This window comes from Buteo buteo, chromosome 16 (assembly GCF_964188355.1).
Source record: "Buteo buteo chromosome 16, bButBut1.hap1.1, whole genome shotgun sequence".
NCBI classification, from domain to species: Eukaryota; Metazoa; Chordata; class Aves; order Accipitriformes; family Accipitridae; genus Buteo; species Buteo buteo.
The window spans coordinates 26,743,266-26,765,550 of record NC_134186.1 but is presented as its reverse complement, the minus strand read 5'-3'; the positions used below and the strand labels follow the sequence as shown (position 1 = coordinate 26,765,550).

The 22,285-nt window shown below is 40.9% G+C and overlaps 1 protein-coding gene across 3 annotated transcripts in view; it reads left to right on the top strand.

Moving 5' to 3' along the window:
• The window catches only part of NAV2 (neuron navigator 2), a 421,304-nt gene that overhangs the window by 307,360 nt on the left and 91,659 nt on the right, over positions 1-22,285 (top strand). For all 3 annotated transcript variants that reach the window (XM_075048237.1, XM_075048236.1, XM_075048235.1), the window contains 4 exons: positions 831-1,929; positions 4,675-4,787; positions 8,334-8,442; positions 10,405-10,794. In XM_075048237.1, coding sequence (XP_074904338.1) covers positions 831-1,929; positions 4,675-4,787; positions 8,334-8,442; positions 10,405-10,794 — 1,711 coding nt within the window. The remainder of the gene's footprint in view (positions 1-830; positions 1,930-4,674; positions 4,788-8,333; positions 8,443-10,404; positions 10,795-22,285) is intronic.

The window sequence follows — 22,285 nt, the reverse complement described above, 5'->3', positions numbered from 1 at the left end:
TAACGTCTCCAGAAAGGAAACTCTGCAAAGAGAAACTTCAGAGGAGAAGTGGCCACTGGTAGGTGAGTGTGATTTTTCAAGCTCTCTCTAAGCTCTGAACTAATTTCTTAACAAGAACAAATAACATAAGAAGGAACTAACTAAATAAAAGATTTGCTTTCTCTGAGGGGGGAGGGTTGTACAGTTACTGCCACTAGTTGCTCTTACAGCTGGATTAAGATATGCGGTAATGCTTAATTTAGGCTCATTGCGTAAGGACACAATTGGTTTTATTTTTGTACATGGAGTTTTCTTCTACCTTTTGTATATGAAGATCTCACACATGCCCCCAATAACTGAAAGGACTTAAGTTTTAATTTTTTCCTTACTCCTACATTTTTTTAATACGTTTGAGGTTTTTCTAAGAATCGAACTTGGACAGCAAGTATTTTGCCAAAAGCAGAGGGAACCCTTAGTTAGAAAATAGTGCTGTGTTTTTGCTAGTGAAAAAGTATTATGAACTTAATAAGGGAGAACACATTGCAAAACACATTTTGGTTTGAATTGGAGGAGATTCTTTTTTTTTTTTTCTTGAAACGGCAAGTTAATGTAAATTACATAGTAGAAGCTCATTGCTGTTCTGCTGGGTAGGAAAAGAAAACTGGCTTTTATTTTCTTTCAGTGATACGGATGTTGAAAACACTAATATGTGCCTATCTTTTTAATGTTATTAGTGTAAAGTTCCTTATGTTTCATTACAGAAAGAATCTTGGACTAGCTATAATATCAGGTACTACTGTGTTGGTTTTTTGGGTTTGTTTTTTTTGTTGTTGTTTGTTTTTTTTTTCCAGAGCCCACAGACAGTACAGCCTCCCAGCCCACAGGAATGAATGAAAATGTCTCATCCTCAGTTCAAAGCTGCAGCAGTACCGTTAGTTGCAATAACTCCTCAGCCATCCCTCAGCCCAGCTCTGCTATTAAACCTTGGCGCAGCAAGTCTCTTAGTGCTAAGCACACAGCTACGTCTTCCATGTTATCCGTAAAGCAGCCTATATCGGAGCCTCCAAAGCCACCCTCGGAAATTGCCAAAACAACTCCCAACGGTCAAAAATCCATGCTTGAAAAATTAAAACTCTTCAATAGCAAAGGAGGCTCCAAAGCAGGAGGGACAACGCTCGAGTGTCCGGGGTCTCGGGACAACAGTTGTGAAAAGCTGGAGACGCTTCTCAGCTTTGAGGAGAGCGAAGAGATTGATACCGCGAATCAGAATGTGAACAATCCGGGATCGTTGTCCAGTAGTCCCAAAATTGCACTCAAGGGAATTGCACAAAGGACTTTTAGCCGGGCACTAACTAATAAGAAAAGTTCTCCAAAGGGTAATGAGAAGGATAAAGAGAAACAGAAGGAGAAAGAAAAGGATAAAAGCAAAGACATCGCGAAGAGAACATCTATCACTGAAAAGCTGGACCCGAAAGAGGAACCAAAAGAAGAACAGACAGCACTAGCAACAACAGAGATGCCAAAAAAGTCCTCCAAGATCGCAAGCTTTATCCCTAAAGGAGGAAAGCTGAATAGTGCCAAGAAGGAGGCCTCTGCCCCTTCGCACAGTGGAATACCAAAACCAGGAATGAAAAACACCACAGGGAAATCCTCAAGTGCCCCCGTTGCTGCAAAGGAAGGCGAGAGAAGCCGCAGCGGGAAAGCCGGCTCGGGGCTCTCTCATCAGAAGTCTCAGCTGGACAGCAGGCATTCCAGCTCCTCGTCCAGCCTGGCCTCTTCAGAAGGAAAAGGCGTAGGAGGCCTCAACAGCAGCAGCAGCAGCCAAGCTGTCAACGGACCTGCCGCCACGACCCACACCACAGGGAGCAATACTGTGAGTGTTCAGCTACCTCATCCCCAACAGCAATACAGCCACCCGAACACGGCCACGGTAGCTCCCTTCATGTACAGGTATGGTCAACTTCTCCAACGGACCGTTTTGAACGTGACGCTTAGATAGGAAGCTTCGTTTTGGACGCTCCTTCAGCGGGGTGAGGCAGCGAGGTGGATGCCACGTCCCGTAAAAGTTTCTTGCTTTAAGAGAGTAGACAATTTATACATTTACGCAAAAACTGTTGACGAAGGCCGTCAGGCTAAGATGTGTAAGAAGTTGTGGTAGATAGGAGGGTGGGTAGTTCTTGTACCCGACCCTGCTAACAATTAAGATGAGAATGCTCACACCTTCTTGAGCAGGTACTACTCTCACTTGGTTTTGTACCGTGTGGATTAGGTTTGGTTTGTGCATCGTAGCTTTAAAAGTTGTGGCGGTGCCAACTTACGACATAGATGCGCTCATTTTCTTCAGTGTGGCTAACAGCAGTGGAGCTGCCTCGCTATAAGCGGTAATGGGAAATCTTAAAAAAATAAAATAAAACTAAAAATCCCTTAGTATAGGTAAGGCCAGGCACAAAGTCTGCCGTTCTGTGCTTTAACCCTGAATGAGATAAGCCAAAGAGCAGCCATATGGGGTCTCAACTAACCTCCATATAGTCCAGCATCTTCTGTTTACAATGGCAGTAGAGGATACGTAGGGAAGAGTAACGAGAGGGAAATCGATAACAAAGCTTCCTAAGGACATGCTCCTCAGCCTGACTGTGATGCAAGAAATTCCTCAGTCAGATGGTGGGATTTTTGGCTTTGATGGCCATCTCCTAGTTTTCTTTGACACCGCTTACTTCTTTCATAGGAAGAGGACGCAAGCGGTTGGTCTGTCTTCATCATCTTCTTTCTGCTCATGATTTGAGATCTCTATCATATCCTTCCCTCCCATAAGATGTGTCTTTTCTAGGCTAAGGTGTCATAGCCTGTTTAGGTTTCATTTGTAGAGATGCTGTTCATAAGCTTTGATCATCTTTGTCGCCCTTTCCCATCATTTTTTCAGTTCCACTATAGGCATTTTTACCTTTGATCTCTTGGCAGATGTAGTGTAAGAAATGGTTGGCCACATATTTTAAATGAAAGTGAATGTAAATGGAGTCGACCTGAAGGAGAGGGATGCCAAAGGCCTATGTAGGAATGCAAAATAGGAAGAGCGACCCTTGAGTCTTCTGACCCCTTGAGTGTTCTCCCTGTGTGTATGGAATAAAATGCCAAGTGTCCTTCTGGGATGCGGTCACATGAGAAGGAGCCAACTGGGAAAAATTCATCTGACTAAAACTTGGGTTAATAGTACATGTTCTTGATTTCCCTTGCTGTTGCATTTATCTGCCTACATCAGCATTATTGTTGCATCTTTGGCTGAAGGCAGAATCTACTGAAGGTGGGATTTTTGGAGATTTGTTTTTAGTGAAAAATTGTCAGTGTGCAGTTTGTACTATTTTAATCCATAATTAAGTAGAAAATTGTGATTGCAAACTGATTGCTTTATTGCTTATCCCTTATAACCTCCAAAAATGTGTTCATGATGCTTTGGGTTGTTAGGTTTATTACTACAGTGTCCTGTCAAAAGATAAAGTAAAAAGCACTCTACTTGGTGTTCGTCTTAGTTTGAACATAGATATCATCATCTAAAGTGTAAAAGTAGATGCAATCCATACATTTCCTATAGTCTAAGCATACTGGGAAACTCTAGGCACTATGTATTTGGCTTTTTACAAAAAACAGTAAGGAAACTACCTATTGGCAGCTGGAGAAAATGCTGAGAAATTGAAAAAATAATGTTTACTTTCCATCATTGGAGGAAAAATGGCCAAACTGTGTAATCTTGCTGGCTTTAAAAGGAAGGAGAAAAGTCAAATTGTATTGATTGCAAGGCAAACATAGAGCATTATTATAAATTTACTATCCAGACACGTTTTGAATCTGCAAAATGCACTTGTTAATGCATTGCAGGAGTAGTTTCAGGTTTTTTCTGCTATCAGTTAAGGTTACTTTATTCTAAACTTTTCAGCTGCCTGTAGACTTACTTTTTGTTTGTTGGGTTTTTTTTTTAAAAGTAAAAGACATGAGAAACTGTTCTACATTTCACATAGGGTCAACTGAAATTAAGAATATTGCAATAGTAATTCCCTGCTGCGTCTTCACTTTTGTACAGCACTTACCCTTTGGTCAGGAGAACTTCCAGATGCTTGTTGATGTGGCTCTAGGGGCAAAACATAGTGCAAGTAGTAAAATGAAATGAGTCAAGAAATGTTACTCAAATCTGACAATAGATTCTTACAACATCACCTTTCATTACCTGACAGCCACAATGTCAGACAATAAATTGGAGTTTGAAGTTGGTTTTACCCAGTCATTCATTTTAAAATACAAATGAGAGACATTGGTAGTTATTGAAGGGAAAGTAGCAGGAGCGTAACATGCCATCACGTAATACCTGCTTTATGTTCATCCAATACAGACTTCATTAGAGAGGATCAGACTAGCCACAACTGATGTTATTGATAATTAGAATGTAGCTGGAAACCCAAGTGTCTTAAGACCCTGTCTGAAGCCTATTTTTGACTATGAATTTTTTATTTTTTACAGCTGAGTGCTTGTTTCCATTTCTATGACATAATTCAACATGGGAGTAATGAATTATGTAAAATCAGTCTGCTGGTCTGTTCTGGAGAGAGGGACAGAGTGGCTGACGGCAGGTGCAGTTGTCTCGTTGTTATACTTGAGATACTTTTGATGGGGAGTGACTGCACATCTCTGTTTTGTTTTGCCTTCCAGATCACAGACAGACAATGAAGGGAATGTAACAGCTGAGGCCAGCACAGGAGGGGTCAGCATGGATTCTGCTCTTTATGTCAAAACTGGACAGCCTGCTCTCGAAGACCTCTCAGGTATGTCTTGCAACGTGACCTACTGACTGCGGTCTGGTTAAGGAAGAATGGGCTAAAGCAAGTTTGAAGTCAGGAGCTCCCTCTTTAGGAGGGGATTTAATTTGGTTTTATTCCTAATGCTTTAGTTCTTATTACTTAGGGTATTTCTTTCAGCTCTTCAGCAATGGAAACCAGGTGTCAATAATCTGAATACTAGATGCTCAAGTTCTGCACAACGGTGTGCCCCCCAATTTCTTGAAATCATTAGGAATGCTGGGTACTTAATGTTTTTCTAGGAGATGTGCAGCATCTTTTAGGATTAAGCTATTGTAAGGATCCTAAGTGTTCCCAGGCATTTGATATTTATTTTTTACTTTTTAAAAGTTTGCTTCAGAGCTTACAGAAGAGATGAAGTTAATTTCCATGGTGTTTTGGTTCATTTATAGGTTTGGAGGAAGCTCCGTATTCACTCATGTGAATCTGATCAATTTGAGAAGTGATCTTTGCAGCAATAGGAGACCAAAATCCCACTACAGTTTACTATGTCCAGCACGCAGAAGCTGAAACTGATTGTAATTAGAATACTAGCAGTCTAAATTAGAAAGTACTTTATATGTTTATCTAGAATTCCTGCTACTGTAAGAAGTGTATGATAATTAGCAATAATTTTTAAACTTATCAATATAACAAAGCAATTTTTAGCAAGCATATTGTACTAAAGATCTAAACTGTGTTTTTAAAGTCACAGTCAAGTCTCTTCCTATTCCAATTGCAGCAATGTCTGTGACTTTGCTTACCGCATGCTGTTGCAGTATATCTCGTCAGTAGGATACCTCAGGTTTTCTTCATCTACTTAGTCTTGGTGTCTTGCAGCTTAATGTGAGTTTTGAAACTGATTGTCCTGCTTGGAAAAATCATGTGGCTAAAAGTTGCACAATTGGATTAATTTCATACCGCGTTACAAATTCTGTCAATGCTGCGTTTATACCTGTGTGCACGTGAATTGATGGCAAAGGCAAGAGGCAGAGTCATTGGGTAGGAAAAGGGCTGCAGGAATGCATAAATGAGCGTATCTGTGTGTATGGTTTATGTATAGGTGGATTAAATATTTAAAAGGCAAATAAATGGCACGAGGGATAAAATCCTTAAGAACGTTTTGGGGTTCATATTTAAATATGAGAGCCAGTTCAAAGTAAGAAATGCAGAGTGTCCAGCTGCTTGAACTTTTTCAGTATTACCTCTTAATCGTCGTATCGCCTAGCCTGGATGTATTTCAGCCTGTAAACTGAGAAGTGTTTGTAGACCACAAAAGGTCTTTAGTCTTTAATGACAGATGTTATGTAAATACCAACTATTATTCCAGTAGAATATGTAAGTTTGAGGATCCAAAAATGGAAGACAGCTGACAGCCTCAAACAATGGAGATGCAAAACCCAGCTGTGTGCAGCCAAACCCCACAGGCAGCAGCAGTCCATAAAGGGCTCTTAAGGGAAAAGGAGCAACCAAAACAAAACGGTCCCTCAACCCAAATAAATGAGAAGAAATAAGGGACAGATTTCTTCCCTCCCTACATAGCAGCTATCGATGCTTTTAATTGAAAAAACACATACAAAACAAAAGAGAGCACAGGCAGAGAAAACTGGGAGCTGAATAGTTTAATGATACTACCTGTTCATGAAGAGCTAAGTGATTTAATAATTAAGTTCTAGTGGCACTATGCAATGTCTGTCTTTTAAGTGTGCTTATAATTTCAGCAATTGAGTGTCATCCAAATAAAAATTTGGTATCAATTTAGGCATAAGAGTGATCTCAACAGAAATTGGTCTAGCTTGTCTCATGTATGTTTTCTTAAGAAGTTACCGACCGTTTGCCTCAGTACCTATGAGACAAATGATCTGTAAAAGAGCACTGCGACCTTTGTTAGGCTAAAGGTCTATAAATATTTTATGTTCTTTACTGCAAAAATTTGTAGAGCCATGAGTGTAGAAAATGTTTTCTGTCCCAGAGACCCGTTGGCTGAAGGAATTAGTCTTGTTAGGCGGCTACTTCCAGTCCAGCCAGATCATCGCTGTTTGACCATTTGGCCTAAGTGAATTGTGTCTCGGGGAGATTATTTCCCAGGGACTAGAGACCCATTAATGAAAAACTGCTAATGTGGACACTACCTTAGCCACTGTTGTTTCTCTCAGAAGGGCTAATGATTGTATAAACATTAATTACTATCTTCCCCTCCCTAGATAGTTCCCCCATAGTTGGGGCCCCAGCACTTTGGCGAGTAGTTTGTGCTACTGCTGCTTTGCAGGCAAGAGTATGTGGCTTGGGTTTTCCGTGCCACCAACCTGGCATCTTTCAGAAACATGACGTTTAAAGCAAAGAATGTGGAAAGTTCCAACAGCAGCTTATTTATCTGGTCCTTAACGCTTCTGATTTGCGTAATATACAGATAGCCATTTAAACTAGCAGTCATACGGATGAATAGTATCCTGGCAGCTTGAGAATGCATCACCTGCGCAGAGGAGGCAGATACAAAATTTTAAAAGTTGTAAATTTGCTGTAGTATTTCCTTTTCTCATGAGTTGTAAACCCTTTAGAGTGAAATCATTTCCTTCTGTGCCCAACAGAAGCTTTGTGATGGCTTTTTGGAGGTTTTCTGTTTCAGCATTCAGCTTACAAAGAATATGTTGGCCCTACTAGAAATTCACTTCTCTTCAACCTCTTAGAAGGTTTAATCATATAAAGCTCAGCTGAGTTAGCAACCAAAGCATTTCTTAATGGACAGCTGAAGGCAAGTACATAAATTATGCTGAGGCGCTAATTAAATTATTAATTATATAAAAATAAATTATGCTGAGGCACTAGGAGGACTTTTTTTATTTATATAAGCTCTACTTTTAGAGTTAAAGAACAGGACATAAATGTGTTTTAGAACAGAGTATTTAAAGAAAAGGATTTCGAAATGCCAGGGAAACTAAAAGTCATCCCCCAACTTCGTGTCACGTAGCACATTTAAGTAACGGTAACTGTGTTGTGATGTTGACAAGCAAGAACTTCTGCTATTTTACCTAAAATATCACTCAGCATGGAGCACCCAGTCAACACAATTTAGTTTACTGGAAAGCTGCTGTTGTAGAATGAGATCTATTTAAAATAGTAAAAAGAAGATCTAGTGAAAATACAGCGTTGGAGAAATTGGCTGTGTCGGGTTGATGTTAATTGTGTCGATATATGAGATGGAAAGGGTGGTATTGATGGAGTGTGTCTTCTAATGAGGTTGAAAGTTAACCAGAATTTAAATTGGGTCATATAGGGAAATGACAATACAGAAACATCTGGTGCAGAGGCAGTCTGTGAAATAAAGTTAACAGTGCAGAGCTCGTTCTCAGTCCGGCTGCGGCAACGGCAAGTGCCTGCCACAGGGGAACGGTATCTCCATCGTAATCAGTTTAGGGTGTTAAATAACAGAAAGTCAGGAAAAAAATGTGTTTGAGTCAGATTCAGGCAGAGGTAATAGCTCAGTTTTGTGCTGTTTCCCGCCTTATCCTTTCTCATGGTTGATTTTCCCTGTAGGAGAGGATCCAGAAACTCGGCGGTTACGAACTGTGAAAAACATTGCCGATCTTCGACAGAACTTAGAGGAAACGATGTCCAGTTTACGGGGAACCCAGGTCACTCACAGGTAATGGCATGACTTTGTTTATGAGAACATGGAAATCACGGTGCTCTTACTTTACATCTCTCAGATCTGGCTGGGTTGCATCCTTGAAAAATGGCTAACGCTGACAGTGGAAGATACTGATCCTGTACTTTTTGTCTCTAAAGCACAGATTCTGAATAATGTTCAGTGTTTATCGAGCTGTAGGATGAGTAATTGGTGGTGGCAGGTTGTATATAGAATCAAAGGTGGAGAATAATCAGTGCTTGTTAAATGTGTTAGGTGATGTTTGAATATAGGTTACAGTTTAAAATGTTTCTTCATCTTACTCTTGAACAACTTCAGTGCATTACACCCCTCTCCCCATGTGTAACATTTTGTTAAAATGAGCAGGTGAACTGTGCCTGACCCACTTTATCAAGTGCATAACTTGAATTCCTGACCAATCTTTGGACAAACAAATTTTTCTAATAGTATTAGTCATCCATGTATATAACTGCTTTTTCTTTGTAAAGCAGCATTTGGAAATCTTCAGTATTTAAAATATGCTCTAAATAAACAAAGGCTGTTATTACATTTAAACATTCTGTGACTCAGATCTTTTCAGTGTTGAACGGGAGGCTCGAGAGAATAAGCTGTTTGGCCCCTAATGAGGTCGGGGTCCTACTTAGAGCTCAGCGCTTTACAGACTTCAGCCCTAAATGAGTTCATTGAGGGAACACTTTGTGTTTTGGCTTTGTATCTAAACTGAGGCAGAGCTTGCAAAGATGAACTCCCCATGCTCTTTTTCTTTTCAAATTTCAATTAATGTGACAGCTCATTATGATTTGATTACTATAACCGGAGGATACAAAGGTTTTTGCAGCGTATATATAACATTATATTGCAAATAGTACAATGCTGCTTATTTTAACAAATATCCACAACAAAAAAAAACCAAACAACACTAAGTCAGTTGAGCAGGAAAGGAAAAGAGGAGCTCATGTGGGTTAGAGGAGTCGCAGCTACGGATTAGCTGCAAATAAATTACCTGCAACTAAGCTGCGAGCGTTCAGGGTGTAGTCTTGCAATCGATGCGCATCACCTGAAATCTCATGGCGTAGCAGTCCCGTTTTTAAGGTTCCATATAGCAGTCGACATTTAATCAAATGCATTTATTTTTTTTAAGGACATTGGAAACTACTTTTGACACCAATGTCACTGCCGAGATAAGCGGTCACAGAGTTCTCAGACCATAGGCAGACCATATTAGCGTTACCGTTGGAAGGGATGCAACGTATTCACACGTTCAGTCGCGGGAAATGGAAGCTTTCATACAGCTGATGCTTCTCAAAAACTGTATTTTGAGGCTGTGACCTAAAATGCTTTTGTAACCAGAGCTCTGTATAAATATTATCAATATTTTGAAAAAAATATTCAATTCATGAATATACAAAATATATTTTGAAAAACAAATTTGTTTTGCCTTTCTTCTTGTTTTTTCATTTAATCCTTTCCTCAGTGTAGAAATAGCTACCGCCTTGGTGCTGGACACGTCTCCAGAGCATTAGGACTTTTCATGAATGCAGCCAAAAAAGAAAATGCATCAGAAAAATGGTACTTCAGCTGGTTTTCCTTTAGTCAGCTTAATATCCCACTCCCTTGCCTGGAGTGGCAAAACCATACTATAATAGAGTTATATATGACTGAAGATGGAAAGGTTATGCTTTGATACTGTGGATAATCCATTAAAAAGTTTCTACGTAAGTCTTCTCACGTGTATGTTGAACTCTTGGCCTGGGTGCAAGAGTATCGTTATTTAAGAACAGTGTTGGAGGAATGGACCTAACGCTCTCAAGGCGTTGTAGCTGGTAAATTCTGTTAACGCTGTTACTTACAGTGTGTAACTTGGTGAGTGTTCAGGGTGTAGGGTCTTGCAATCACCTGAAATCTCACGGCGCTCCCTAGAGCAGGCCACGCTTAATCAAACGCATTTCTTTTTTGAAGCACATTGGAAACTACGTTTGACACCAACGTCACTACCGAGATAAGCGGCCGCAGCATCCTCAGCTTGACGGGACGCCCGACCCCCTTGTCGTGGAGACTGGGGCAGTCCAGCCCTCGCCTGCAGGCAGGCGACGCTCCGTCGATGGGCAACGGGTATCCTCCGCGGGGGAACGCCAGCCGCTTCATCAACGCGGAGGCAGGACGTTACATGTATTCGGCACCTTTGCGGAGGCAGCTAGCGTCTCGCGGTAGCAGCGTCTGCCACGTGGACATCTCGGACAAGGGAAGCGATGAAATCGATCTGGAAGGCATCGCCATGGATGCCACTGGCTATATGAGCGATGGGGATGTGCTGGGCAAGAACATCAGAGCGGATGACATCACGAGCGGGTGCGTGTCTTTTCTTCTTAAATACTATATGTGATTCGTCGGTTGTATTTAATGATGCTGTGTTCCCGTGATTATTCTGGAGAAAGACAAAAACCCCAAAGATATTCTGCTAGTTTTAATGAGCATTTGGAGGGACAGCTCGTTATCACAGTTAATTTAGTCGGTGGAATTCAGGCACGTGATTTCAGTTTTAAGTGCACGTTAAGAAAATATTCCAATATATGAACACACCCTTGCACGTGATTAAATGTTTTCCCGAGTCAGGGTTCATTGTGGTCGAGTCAAACACATGCTGCAACTTTCATCTATGCCCACAAGATGGAGAAAGTGAGGCATTTTCTGTACTTTTAGTAAAGCCTTTTGCTGTCTGAACTTTTAGGGACAGTTCACGGGAAGGAAATGAGTGTACATCGCTGTGTAGGGTAAAGTAGTTGTACAGGCAAAATAAAGTCTAAAGAACAAGTTAGTGTGCAGAAATATGAACTGATAGACAATTATTAACAAGGTTTTATATCAATGTTTTGCCTCTGCCTTGATTGGAACAAGCATTTGTTCTTTGCTCCAAAGTCAGTGTTCAATTCAATATGTCTCTTTTCAATTCCTTCTAGAAAGTACAGTCTTTTTTTTTCTTAGCTCAAGTACATCAGCGTTAGATTGATGTTAAAACTGATCTTTGAGATGTAAGTGGCATATTTATTTTTGTGGCAGCCTTTTCCCTGTCAGGCTGTCTTACATCCTTTGCTTTTCTGTAATTTTTTTATAAGTGACATTTCTTGTAGCATTGGCTCATTTGGAAGATTTAGTGTCTCTTACTGAAATAGAAAGCTTGGAATCCAGCTGCTGCTTTTTCACTAACTTAACCAGTTAAGTTACGCAGCCTGGAAATGTCCATTAATTCTGTCTGCTGTGAATATTTGGATGTTTTCACAGTCTTTTTTGTAAAACCAGACACTTTATTTTTTAATTCTTTGTTAGGGAAGCATATAGTAAAGAAGCTTATGCAAAAGCCAGCATAAAATTTTATTTCAGATAAAGCACCAGTAACTGTTGCTGCATCAATAATGCATATCATATCACTAAAGTGCCTTGTGTTTTCCTCAAATAAATCAACTTACACTTGAGTTTTGCAATGTTTGTTGTAGTAACAGTTATTGCTTTTCCTCTGGACTATGACTTTTATGCAGACTCGTGGCTGTAATTTTGGTCTAGAATTGAGGAAAATAAATTCTGAGTAGCATCATGGTTTTTATAAAACACCTGGAGTATGAGCTGAGAAGCATCGCTGGCAGAATTGTGTCAGTTCAGGCTTCTGCTGCTCATATCCTAGAGGAGCCCCAGTCTTTGCAGATCTTTACTTAGTGAATAAAGTTCAGATTCCAGGCTGAGGAAAAGGAAAGAGTAAGAAAGCTGTTGAGTTTTTGAATAGTATTTCCGGAGAAATCTGTGCCTTCACTCATCTCTGTGTATCTTTTCCTTTTCTGTGTCTATCTGGTCATCCTGTAGGATAAAAAATGGAAGTCTCCATAGTCTGAAAATACAAAAGTGGTCTTTGGATTCTGGGTCTAAGGGACTAATAGTGTAATAAAATGTTGTTGCCAGTTGGTACTTCTGTCACCAAAGCAGTGAGTTATGTACCAAGAATGGTGAACGTAACATTCAGCAGAAAAGTCATACGCTCCACAACACCTCACTCCTAGTCTTGGGTGTTAGAACATCTTTAACTGAGTACCTGGCTCTTATTTCCTACTAGTTTTTAAAGGAAGGAGGTAACTTTCAGTTTTTTACTCATATAACCAGCCACAGATTGAGAAATGAGATCTCAATTTAAAGTTCTTAGGACAAGAAGAATTATGTGAACAAATGTCTTTTTCTTTTCCGCATCTTTTGCCTTTAGCTACAGAAGCCTATTTTGCTAAGTGATGTGAGCCGGTTTATTGATTTATGTAGCACTGTGTAGTCATTGGTGAAGTTGGAAGGGCAGAATGTGTATTGTAGGTCAATCCATCGTCAGAAAGATCCCGCTCCGTTTCCAGGTTGTGGGCAGGGGTTGGAGGTTGGGCGGTTTGAACGTCTTCTCGTTTGCTGCGTCGGTGGGCATTTGGAGGGAGCATTCCTGGAAGCAGCCCCACAGTGTTGGGGTTACATAGTCTGTGGAGACGAATCGTGCGTGTGGATTCCCCGAGAAGGGAGTATTGCAGTATCGAATTGCAATAACAGCATTGGATATAATGAAGAGAGATAAAAAAATGAGGGTGTTGCCTTTGGTGAATCTCACTGACACCTAATAATGCTGGATTACCATCTCCAGTATGAACAGATGTTTTGGTAGCCTGTTTCATAAGTTATCGTCCCCGATGTCGGTTTATTCCCAATGATAAAAAAAATAGGATAGCATTGTGTCTTTGTGGGAGAGGAATAATACACTGCTTAGAAATCGGACAGGTTGCACATAAATAAAGCATCCGTGTGACTTGCTGCAGAACAGCTCTCCGAGACCAGTGTTAGGGCGAACAGGCCTGATGTCTCCAGAAGCTGAGTTACAGTATGTGGAAAGCAGCACAAGAGGGCATTTATAGCATGAATAGCTCTTTATTAGCTGGTATGTGTTTCACTTTGTCATTTTTCAGAATTGCTACAATCCTGCAGTCTGAAAACCTTGGATCTGTGTTTTTGTTGGCAAACTGATAGGGAAGGAAGCCAAAATATTTGTTACAGCCAAAATAAATCCAATAGCCAAGATAAACTCTTTTAGCCCTGTGATCCTGATGCTTTCTCTGAAATGTACTGGGTCATGGGAAGTTTCGTTTGGCCTTCTTTAGTAAGTCTGTTCAAGCAGAGCTCTGGCAGACACCAGGACTGCTTTCATAGGGTTAGAAGGAGTATCTTTTCCAAACGGGCAGAAAATATCTCTTAAACTAAGAAAGTCTCCGGGGGCGGATCAAAGGTAAGAAGTTGTCTTATTGTGGGAGCTAAAACATCAACCGAACGACCAAGCAGCAGGACCAGGATTTGTGCGAGGTGGGGACCCTCGCACCCAACCCAACTACCTCCCGGGGCGGCCGGCTGAGGTCCAGAGCCTCCTCAGAAAGTGGCACCTCAAAGCCCAGAATTGTCTCACCCATCCACCCCAAAGATTGTCCCAGGTGGGGACGTTAACTCTCCTGGCTTTTTTCGGTTTGTTCGGAAGGTTTTGTCTGCTTCAGTCTCCCTCGAGCTACTAGCGTACACATTCCTAAATTTCCTTTCTATCTGTCCTTGGAATGGAGCGCCAGAGCTGTTGGTCAGAAAGGCCTCTTAAAATTCTTTTCTTTTAATTTAATTAATCCTCTGCCCCTGTTTTCATTACCCTAGTGCTTTCGGCTTTCTATGCAGAATTAACAGCGTGGATATACCGATTAGTGCGCGTCACAAATTTTCTCAGGAAACGGCTTTGGGTCCACAAACACAGCTTGTCAAAACAATTCCTTGCAGAAGCACGGCTTTTTCCAGCTATGTTCCAACAAAATGTAGATTTGATGATTTGACAGCTCAGCCACCCTAGAGCCTGAACTTCGTGGCAGGGCAGATGCGAGTGGCCCCGTGCGTGGACCATGGTGTGCTGCGTGCCAGGCTGGGCTTTGGGGCATGCCCAGCTCGTTCTTTTGAGAGTATCTCATTAAGAGAAGTTACCTAGTGACTCTCTCGTACCTCAATTAGCCAGCCTAGCAGTGAACTGCTCCCTCAGCTATTAGATGAGGACAGAAGGGCTCAGCCTGCATACCATGTTCAGGGGCCCTATGCTAAAATGGGGCAGGGGGAGACTTTTTACCATTTTATTAACCTCCCCATTTATTTGATGCTTTGGGGATGATACATTCCCGTTCCAGATCTCTGTTTTCACAACATCTTAATGTGTCTGTATGCGCGATGCTCATGGGATTGATTCCTGCTTGTTTATTCAAGCCTTTGTGCTCCCCAGGGATCTTTCTACGAGCAGGTGAATTGGGAACACGGATGAAGGGATGCGAAAAGGGAGAGCAGGTCACTCTGAGCTGGGGAATCAGGCTTAGTCTTTACCCTCTGGTTCTGCTCTGGTCGATCAAACCCACACAAAAGCATTGTGCCCTAGGTAGAAATCATCTTTGTGGCGCGGAGGCCTGTCTACCCTTGAGTAACATGGACCAAAACCATCGTTGAAATACAGTTCTCTTGTAGGCTGAAATCTAGGAGTTAAATCTGTTTGGAGGCAAAGAAGAGTTTGATATGAAGAGCTGAAATTGAGGACTGATTTCACCGAATGTTGAAGCGTCAGTGATATTTGTAGGATTCTTGCTGCTCAGCTGCTTGATTTTGTTCTATTTATCAGACAGCGATGCATCTTTTTCAGATGTAAGGCTCATATGTGGCATAACAGACCTTCACTTGGTCTGAGGTTTTAGAGAAAGAAAAGGAGGACTGTGCAGTTTGCTGCTAATGAGAATTTGTTCTTGGTAACAGTAGTAAAGAGAAACCATTTCCTTCTAAGCTGTCGGCGACAGGTAGCGCATGGCTAGCTAGAAATCAAGAGTGGCTGAGCTAATCATGGTCTGAATGAGAACCTGTTCACCCTGTACATTGCTTCAATGGTAGCTATAGTCTTTTCCGACCTGTTTTTTGCCATGGTGATTACCACTGTATTTTTTCTGTACGCTTTGAGTTACAGTGGGTTAGTCATTTTGCTGGTCAGTGCTCTTTAAATGGTATGATTTTAGTGATAAGATTCCATCTAAATACAGTGGATGGGTAAAACTGCATTCCTTATATGGCTATAACACTTCAACATGACTAAGAATCTTTTGGAGGTTTATTTTATTTTTCTTCTCTGTTTGAGCAGAGTGTTTGTTTGAACTGCCTTTTGTCTTGCTAGGACTGGATTCTTACATTTTGATCTTTTGAACGTTGCAGAATAGTAACTATATATGGTAAATAGATAATTAACACAAATAACTAAGGGGTCAGGCAAGCAAACTCAAAATTTTGACTTTTATGAAGAGGTATTAGGAAACCTTAACCCGACTTCTTAGTAAACGATGTTGAAACTGGTTCAGAACTAGCTTTTGGATTTAAAGTCATAGATGTCCTGCTGCTGTGAGAATGGAAAGAAAAAATGATGGCAGTGTTTAAAATAAAACAATATTCTTGTTCCAAGAACTGTACTTAAAGATCTTTACAGGAGACATGATTAGAATATTACATAAGCATTTTCAATATTATTAATGTTGTATGTTATTTAAAATATTCTTAAATATTGCACCCAGTTCAGGAATAGTTCTGGTGTCAGCTCCATCAATAAAACAATTTTTGATCATTTATCATAAATGAAATCTCAGATAACATGCTCTCATAGAAGTTTTCTTGCAGTGTAGGATTCAGTATAGGGAGACATTGGAGGCCTATAAGTCATAACCTTAGAGGTCAGGTGGAATCAAGCTTTTTATTCAGTATACTGCTAAAAAGGGCCACATTGGGTCATACGTAGTGTTTGACAGTAAAACGAACTCACAAGTTGTGGTGTGTTGTATTTTTTGCGTGCTTGTATGTACTGTCAGTGACTACCAAAATACCATTTAATAGTCATTATCCCACTCTGGGCTTTTTTCTGTAATAAACACCTCCACAGGGTTTGAACTGCTGTTTCAGTGCCAACAGGTTTTTGTAATTTGAGCAAAAGGACAGCCTCTGAAGGACAAAATATGGTCCTGCTCTGGGGCTAGCCAGTAGAGGGAGATGTGATCATACACACTTTGTCGATGTGGATCATCTGCAGGAAAGGAGTAGGCATGAGGGAGTCGAAAGTCTCTGTGGAGTAAATCTTCCTCCGCTGCTGACCTTGCTGAGAACCTGTGGAGAAGCAGCACTCCCTCGTTACTACTCCTTCGTCCCGCGTCGTTCCTCTCCCTAACAAAATTGAAGAGGACGACGCGAAACGGATCGCTTATTCTATAGCTTATTTCTATGATTTTTCATTGAAACAGATTCTGAGAAAGGATTTAGGCATTGAAATCAAACTTGGTATATGCAAAACCCTGTTGAACAGCAGCCTGATTCTGGTGGATCTTCAACTTGCTCCAGCCTGGCCGCCCGTGCTTGGTGGGTGTCATCGTTGTCCTCCCTTAAGTAATTAGTTTCTACCTCTGGGGTCCAGAGTGACATTTGCACACCTGAGAGGATTGACCTCTTGGGTGTTTTCCAGTCCTGTCTACCTCATTTTGACAGGTTACCATCTGTGGTCACCTGTCCCAGGATGGGTCATCCATTTTATGTTAGCGAATGACAGGGTAAACATCAGAAACCATCTGGGAATTGGAACCCCAGGGCTTAATCCTTCCTCCTTCCAAGTGCCATAATGGCTGTGCCGTGATTTACTCTCCTTCATACGGGTGACCCTTCCAGCATAGTGACCCATTTGGGTTTCACTGCCCACTGGCCCAGCTTCAGCAAGTTGGATGCCTGATGCCCTTTTCCACCCTCTGCAGAGCATTTAGTCTGGCTGTCAGACAGTCTTCTGTGAGATTTTAATCCTCTCAGAGAAGGGAGCAATTTTTTTGTGGTTGTTAATTACCCTTTTGTGCTTTTGTACCTTTAATGTGGATATGCTGGACATAGACTGGGGCTAGAGTGGCTTTGCCGTAGACCCCAGACTTAACATCTGCTATGGCCTGACTCCTGCATACAGGCAATGCTCGCAGCTCTGAGCCAAGGCCTCTAAATCACACAATTTAGGATTAACTTCTAAGTTAATCTAATGTTCTCACCAGATGATTTCTGAGCAGGTTTAGTTCAAAGATATAATTTGGGAATAATGTGGGAAATGTCAATAAATATAGTTAAGTGAAATTGCATCTTAAAAATAATTAAGCTTTTACTGGTCGTTTGGTTACAAGGGGGAGAATTCTTCTAATCCTAATGAAGTCCTAATGCTCTAATGAAGACCTCGCGTCTCTTAGCAAAGTCATTGAAGAGTCACTGCCCAAATTCCTCGGTGAAATCTGGGGAGGATCTGTCCTAGTCTCTTCCCATGAGTTTTCTCAGGTCTTGCTATCTTCTCGTACATATGTTAATCACCTGGCTTCTTTGAAGCCTGCTTTGGGGACTGTTAATAGTTAATATTGGCATTTGAAGTCTCATTGCCGTAGCCAGAGTTCTCTTTCAAGATGCAGCGCTTCATTCATTTCTGAAGGGCCATTCAGCTCCAAGAAAGATGAAGAGGAATAAGTAAAGTTTTAACCTGTCCTTTCTTCTCATTAACAGCCTAAAGAAAGGGAGAGAAATTGAGGCAAGCAAGGAGAACATAAAATAATATTTATATTTAAAGTAAAAATATCAATATAATCTTATTCTACTAACCCTAGCTTTTGAAAGTCCAGTTGCCTTAAGTGGATGCTTTTCAGTGCCTAATCCGTGTCGTCATCTTGAATGGGCTGATTAGATTTGTAAAAGAATTTAAAAGCGATGGCGGAGCAAGCCTTTTCCCTGAGAGGAAGGTGATTTTAAGCTTAAGGAGCACTTGGCAGACAGGCTGAGTGAGTGTTGGAAAGAGGATCGTATACTAGAAAAGTCTCCTCTGGAACAGCAATGGATGCAGTGATGCGAGAGATGCTTTCTTTCGATCTAATATTCTTCTCTTACGTACTGACGGTTTCTCTTAAACTACATCTAAGACTGCTAATTCCACAGGAAACCAGTTTCTTCAGACAGTCGATGAGAAACCATTGTCCTGGAAGGAGCAGATGTGGGGGCAGGTATGAGATCTGACTCGTAGTGGCAGCAACCTCTCAAGTCCCTTCCTGGCTATGCTGTTCTTGGAATTCCTTCCCTTAGCAAATGCAAGTTTTATAGTAACAAGCCTGCAGACTTCTTGGAAGGGAGACCCAGCTGAGAAGACAGGTAGAAATAAATTCAGCCCTGAGCAGCAGTGCCCGAAAATTGCTATCTGATGGCTCCTGAATGACTTATGTGCCAGGCAGTGTAATTACATCTCCAAATAGAAAAGTACTGATTTCACAGAAGCCACTTCTTTCTGTAGATTTCTTCTTTTTTCCCCAGAAAAAGGTCTGGGGATTAAGTAGTTAACGGGGGTGAACTTGTTTTGCCTCTAGACTAGTTTGGACTGTGTGAATAAGCAGCTACCATTCACGTTATTAGTGATTTACAGGTGAGCAGTTTCTCCAAGTAAACTATGAAACTAAAATATCCTTATTAAGTTTTGCATAATCTCATTTTTCCTGTCTTACCCATTAGTGGAACAGGCATCTCCTTCTTCCCAGCAGTGATTAGGATTTTTGAGACTGCAAGTCATTTATTGGTTTTGGGGGTTTACTCCTTGTTTGGGTTTGAGCATCTTCAAACCAATTCATAGTTCATTCATCAGTATGTTAATTGCAAATAGTCACTGATTATTAGTAAAAGTCTATTAATTTCTAAACTGTAGGCTGCCTTAAATATAAAATTAAATTTTAAATGAAATGAGCAATAGGTTCGTGCTTCTATGAACCTGAAACGTAATATTTGGTCTAATGTTAGGGGTTTGGGCATTGTATTAGCAGTCCCAACCTGAAAGCTCGGGACCTAATCCTGTTCCTGAACGCCTTTGTTGAAATTCGTGTGGGTCAGAGAATGGCATTTAAACCAGCCACAGGCTTGTAGACAGGGTAGACGCTGGTCTATATAACTTTTTGGTTATAGAGATACCAAGTACTGTGCCGATGCGGTGGGCATTGTAACAGAGAGTGGTCAGGCAAGAGTAATGGATGAAAGACTTTTTGGGGGAAAACACGGGGAAAGATCATATGGTCTAATTCCAATGTCATGATGGAAAATGCAGACCAGATTCATGCTAAACTGAGAAATTTGGGGTTGTCATCATCCTGCCGTTAGGCTAGCATTTCTTTTTAAGTCGGATTTAGAACATATTCCTGGTTGCAGTAATAGGATCCTTTCGATTACATTTATCATATTTCAGAAAGAACAGTGGAGAATTTTCTGCCGTTGTTTTTTAGCGACTGGCAAAGTTAGAGTCCTTTGAAACTCAAAGCTGGTTAAGCCTCTTGATCTCATTTAACTGACTGTAATGACGAGGCAGGTAAAGCCTATGAAAATAAACATTTAAAGGAAAACATTAAGGATAACAGTGTTATTGCTGCGGCTACAAGAGAACGCCTTTGTGTATCAAAGAGGATGTTGATGCACGGAATAATCCAAAAGCTGTAATTCCTACAAGCTTTTTATTTCTTCAAGTTTCAAGCACTTGGGTTGCTGGGCAAGTCTTCTGCCAGGAGGCACCTGGGCAGCTATTTCCAAACTAAGCTTGAATCCAAAGCGCCAAGAGGAAGGCGGGAGCACCTGGGATGCCAGAGTCAGCTCCGGGCTTGGGGCACGTTGCTGCTCTCCTGCTTGTGGGTTTTGGGATTCCGGAGCCACGCGATGTTGAGCAGGTCAGGTAGGCTTGCCCGGTCTGTTGTGCGCTGCTGATTTACCTGCTGCTCCTCCTTTTCCTGATACTTAAGAATGCCTGTCCTTCGGCTATCTCTTTTCAAAATTGGAAAATTCATATTCATACATTAAGGAGTGAAATGAATATATATGAAGTGGTAGAGTTGTCAGACCATAAAAGTAGGTGTGCTGTTGGCTGGCTGTATACGTGGGTAAGTAGGGAGTGTGGACAGAAGTCAAGTGACTCAGACTGCTGGATTTTACTGATCCTTGGCATAACCCGTTCCTGTTTCCTCAGCGTGCCTTTCAGGAAAGGGAAATAAATCACTTCAGCATCAGAAATACCCTAAAAATACTGCACTTGGAAGGACTTATTACGGTATCCAGAATTTCAGAGGCACAGAAAGGGTGTATTTGGCTAAAGAAAAGAGACATTTCAAGGTCCTGGTTGTCCAGGGAACTCCAAAGCAAATTACTTTATGCCTGTAATACAGGGCAGGGAGCCACTTTCTTATAGAAAAAAAGTGCCACTTAGAAAGTGGGCTGTAAGTTCCAGTTGTGTGTTAGAAGTACATAATACTGCTCTTGTTTAACCTGAGCCTTTTCACATTCAAAGAAGTTTGGTTAATTTTGTTTCCTTGCTGATGAAGAGTAAAACTATAGAGATTAATATTGAGCATTAATTTCCGAAAAGATTAGAAACACCTTTTAACCAATGTCATCGCTGTCCATTCATTATGTGTTACTACGTTCGAATTCATTAAAGGCAGTCATTCCCCGTTGGCTGTTGGTACCATTCCTAAAGCATCCGAGCTATTAAATTTTTTGAACATGTAGAATTTACCCATCTGTATGAAAGTCACAGAGCCTGGATACTACGCTTTTTCCCAGATGATACGTTTAAACTTTTTCTTATTTTGGGGCAGGTAGAAAAATACTTCAAAGTGCTTAGGTTTGCACTGAATGTGCTTGCAGAGTTCTTACGATTCATGAATCTAGCAAGGCATCTAGTACAAATTTGTCAGGTTTTTTAATAAGAAAGTCAACAAAATTATACCTCATCAATAACTGGCCTAATACGATAGTTTGGACTGCAATGGGTCGTTGTAGAAGAGAGGCTAGTATACTGGCATTCCGCATTGTGTAGATCTACCATAGGGCGATAAATTCAGATAGCGTTGAGTACTGTTAGAATTATACACAGGCAGGATAATATTTCCTGGTTTTATTCCTCCCTGAGTAAAAGCTTATAAGATTGTCTTTAGAAAAATATACCTTCATTATATTCTCCTTTCTCATAAAGCAAAAATCTGCAGCAATAATGATGTTGTATTTATAAAGGCAAGATGGTTTCTGAGAGGCAAGGCAGTTTGAAGGGATGGAAAGGAATGAAAAGAAAGGAACGGCGGGAGGTTTGTGGCACCAGTCACTTTTCATCTCCTCTGTACTAACCAATGGATAGTAGAGAATTTTTTTTTGTTCGTTTATTTTAAAGTGTATTTGTTGTAGATGTGGTTTTTTTCTCCACAGAATTTAGAAACTAGTACCTTTCCTTCTTCTTTTCACCTCACTGTTGCATGCAGGACTTCAGGCATCATTGGTTTTGGCACCTTTTTGGAAATAAACATTCCTGGGGAGAGGACATGGCGTGTAATAAAAATAAGATATAAACCTTTCAATCTGTGATTACACAAACCTGTTTCAAAATACAAAAATCCATCTTGTGTTGTTCTGGCATGTAAGAAACTTGTCCTATTGGTATAGCGGGTAAAAGTCGTCGTCTATGTCTGTGCTTTTTTACGGGGTCTTGGTTAGAAAAACTCACGATCTAGTTGCCAAAGGTGCCAAAGGCATCCGGCTTCCGTTGACTTCTCTAAGATTTATGAGTGCTGAAAACCAATGAAAATCTGACCGTTAGTTTTCAGTTAGATGCAACTGCAGAATTATTCTAATCTATCAGCTTGCTGAGCTTCTACGTAGAGGGTGGAATCTGTTGATGCTAGTGAAAAGGCTTACCATTGATTTCAGCATGGCTGACTCT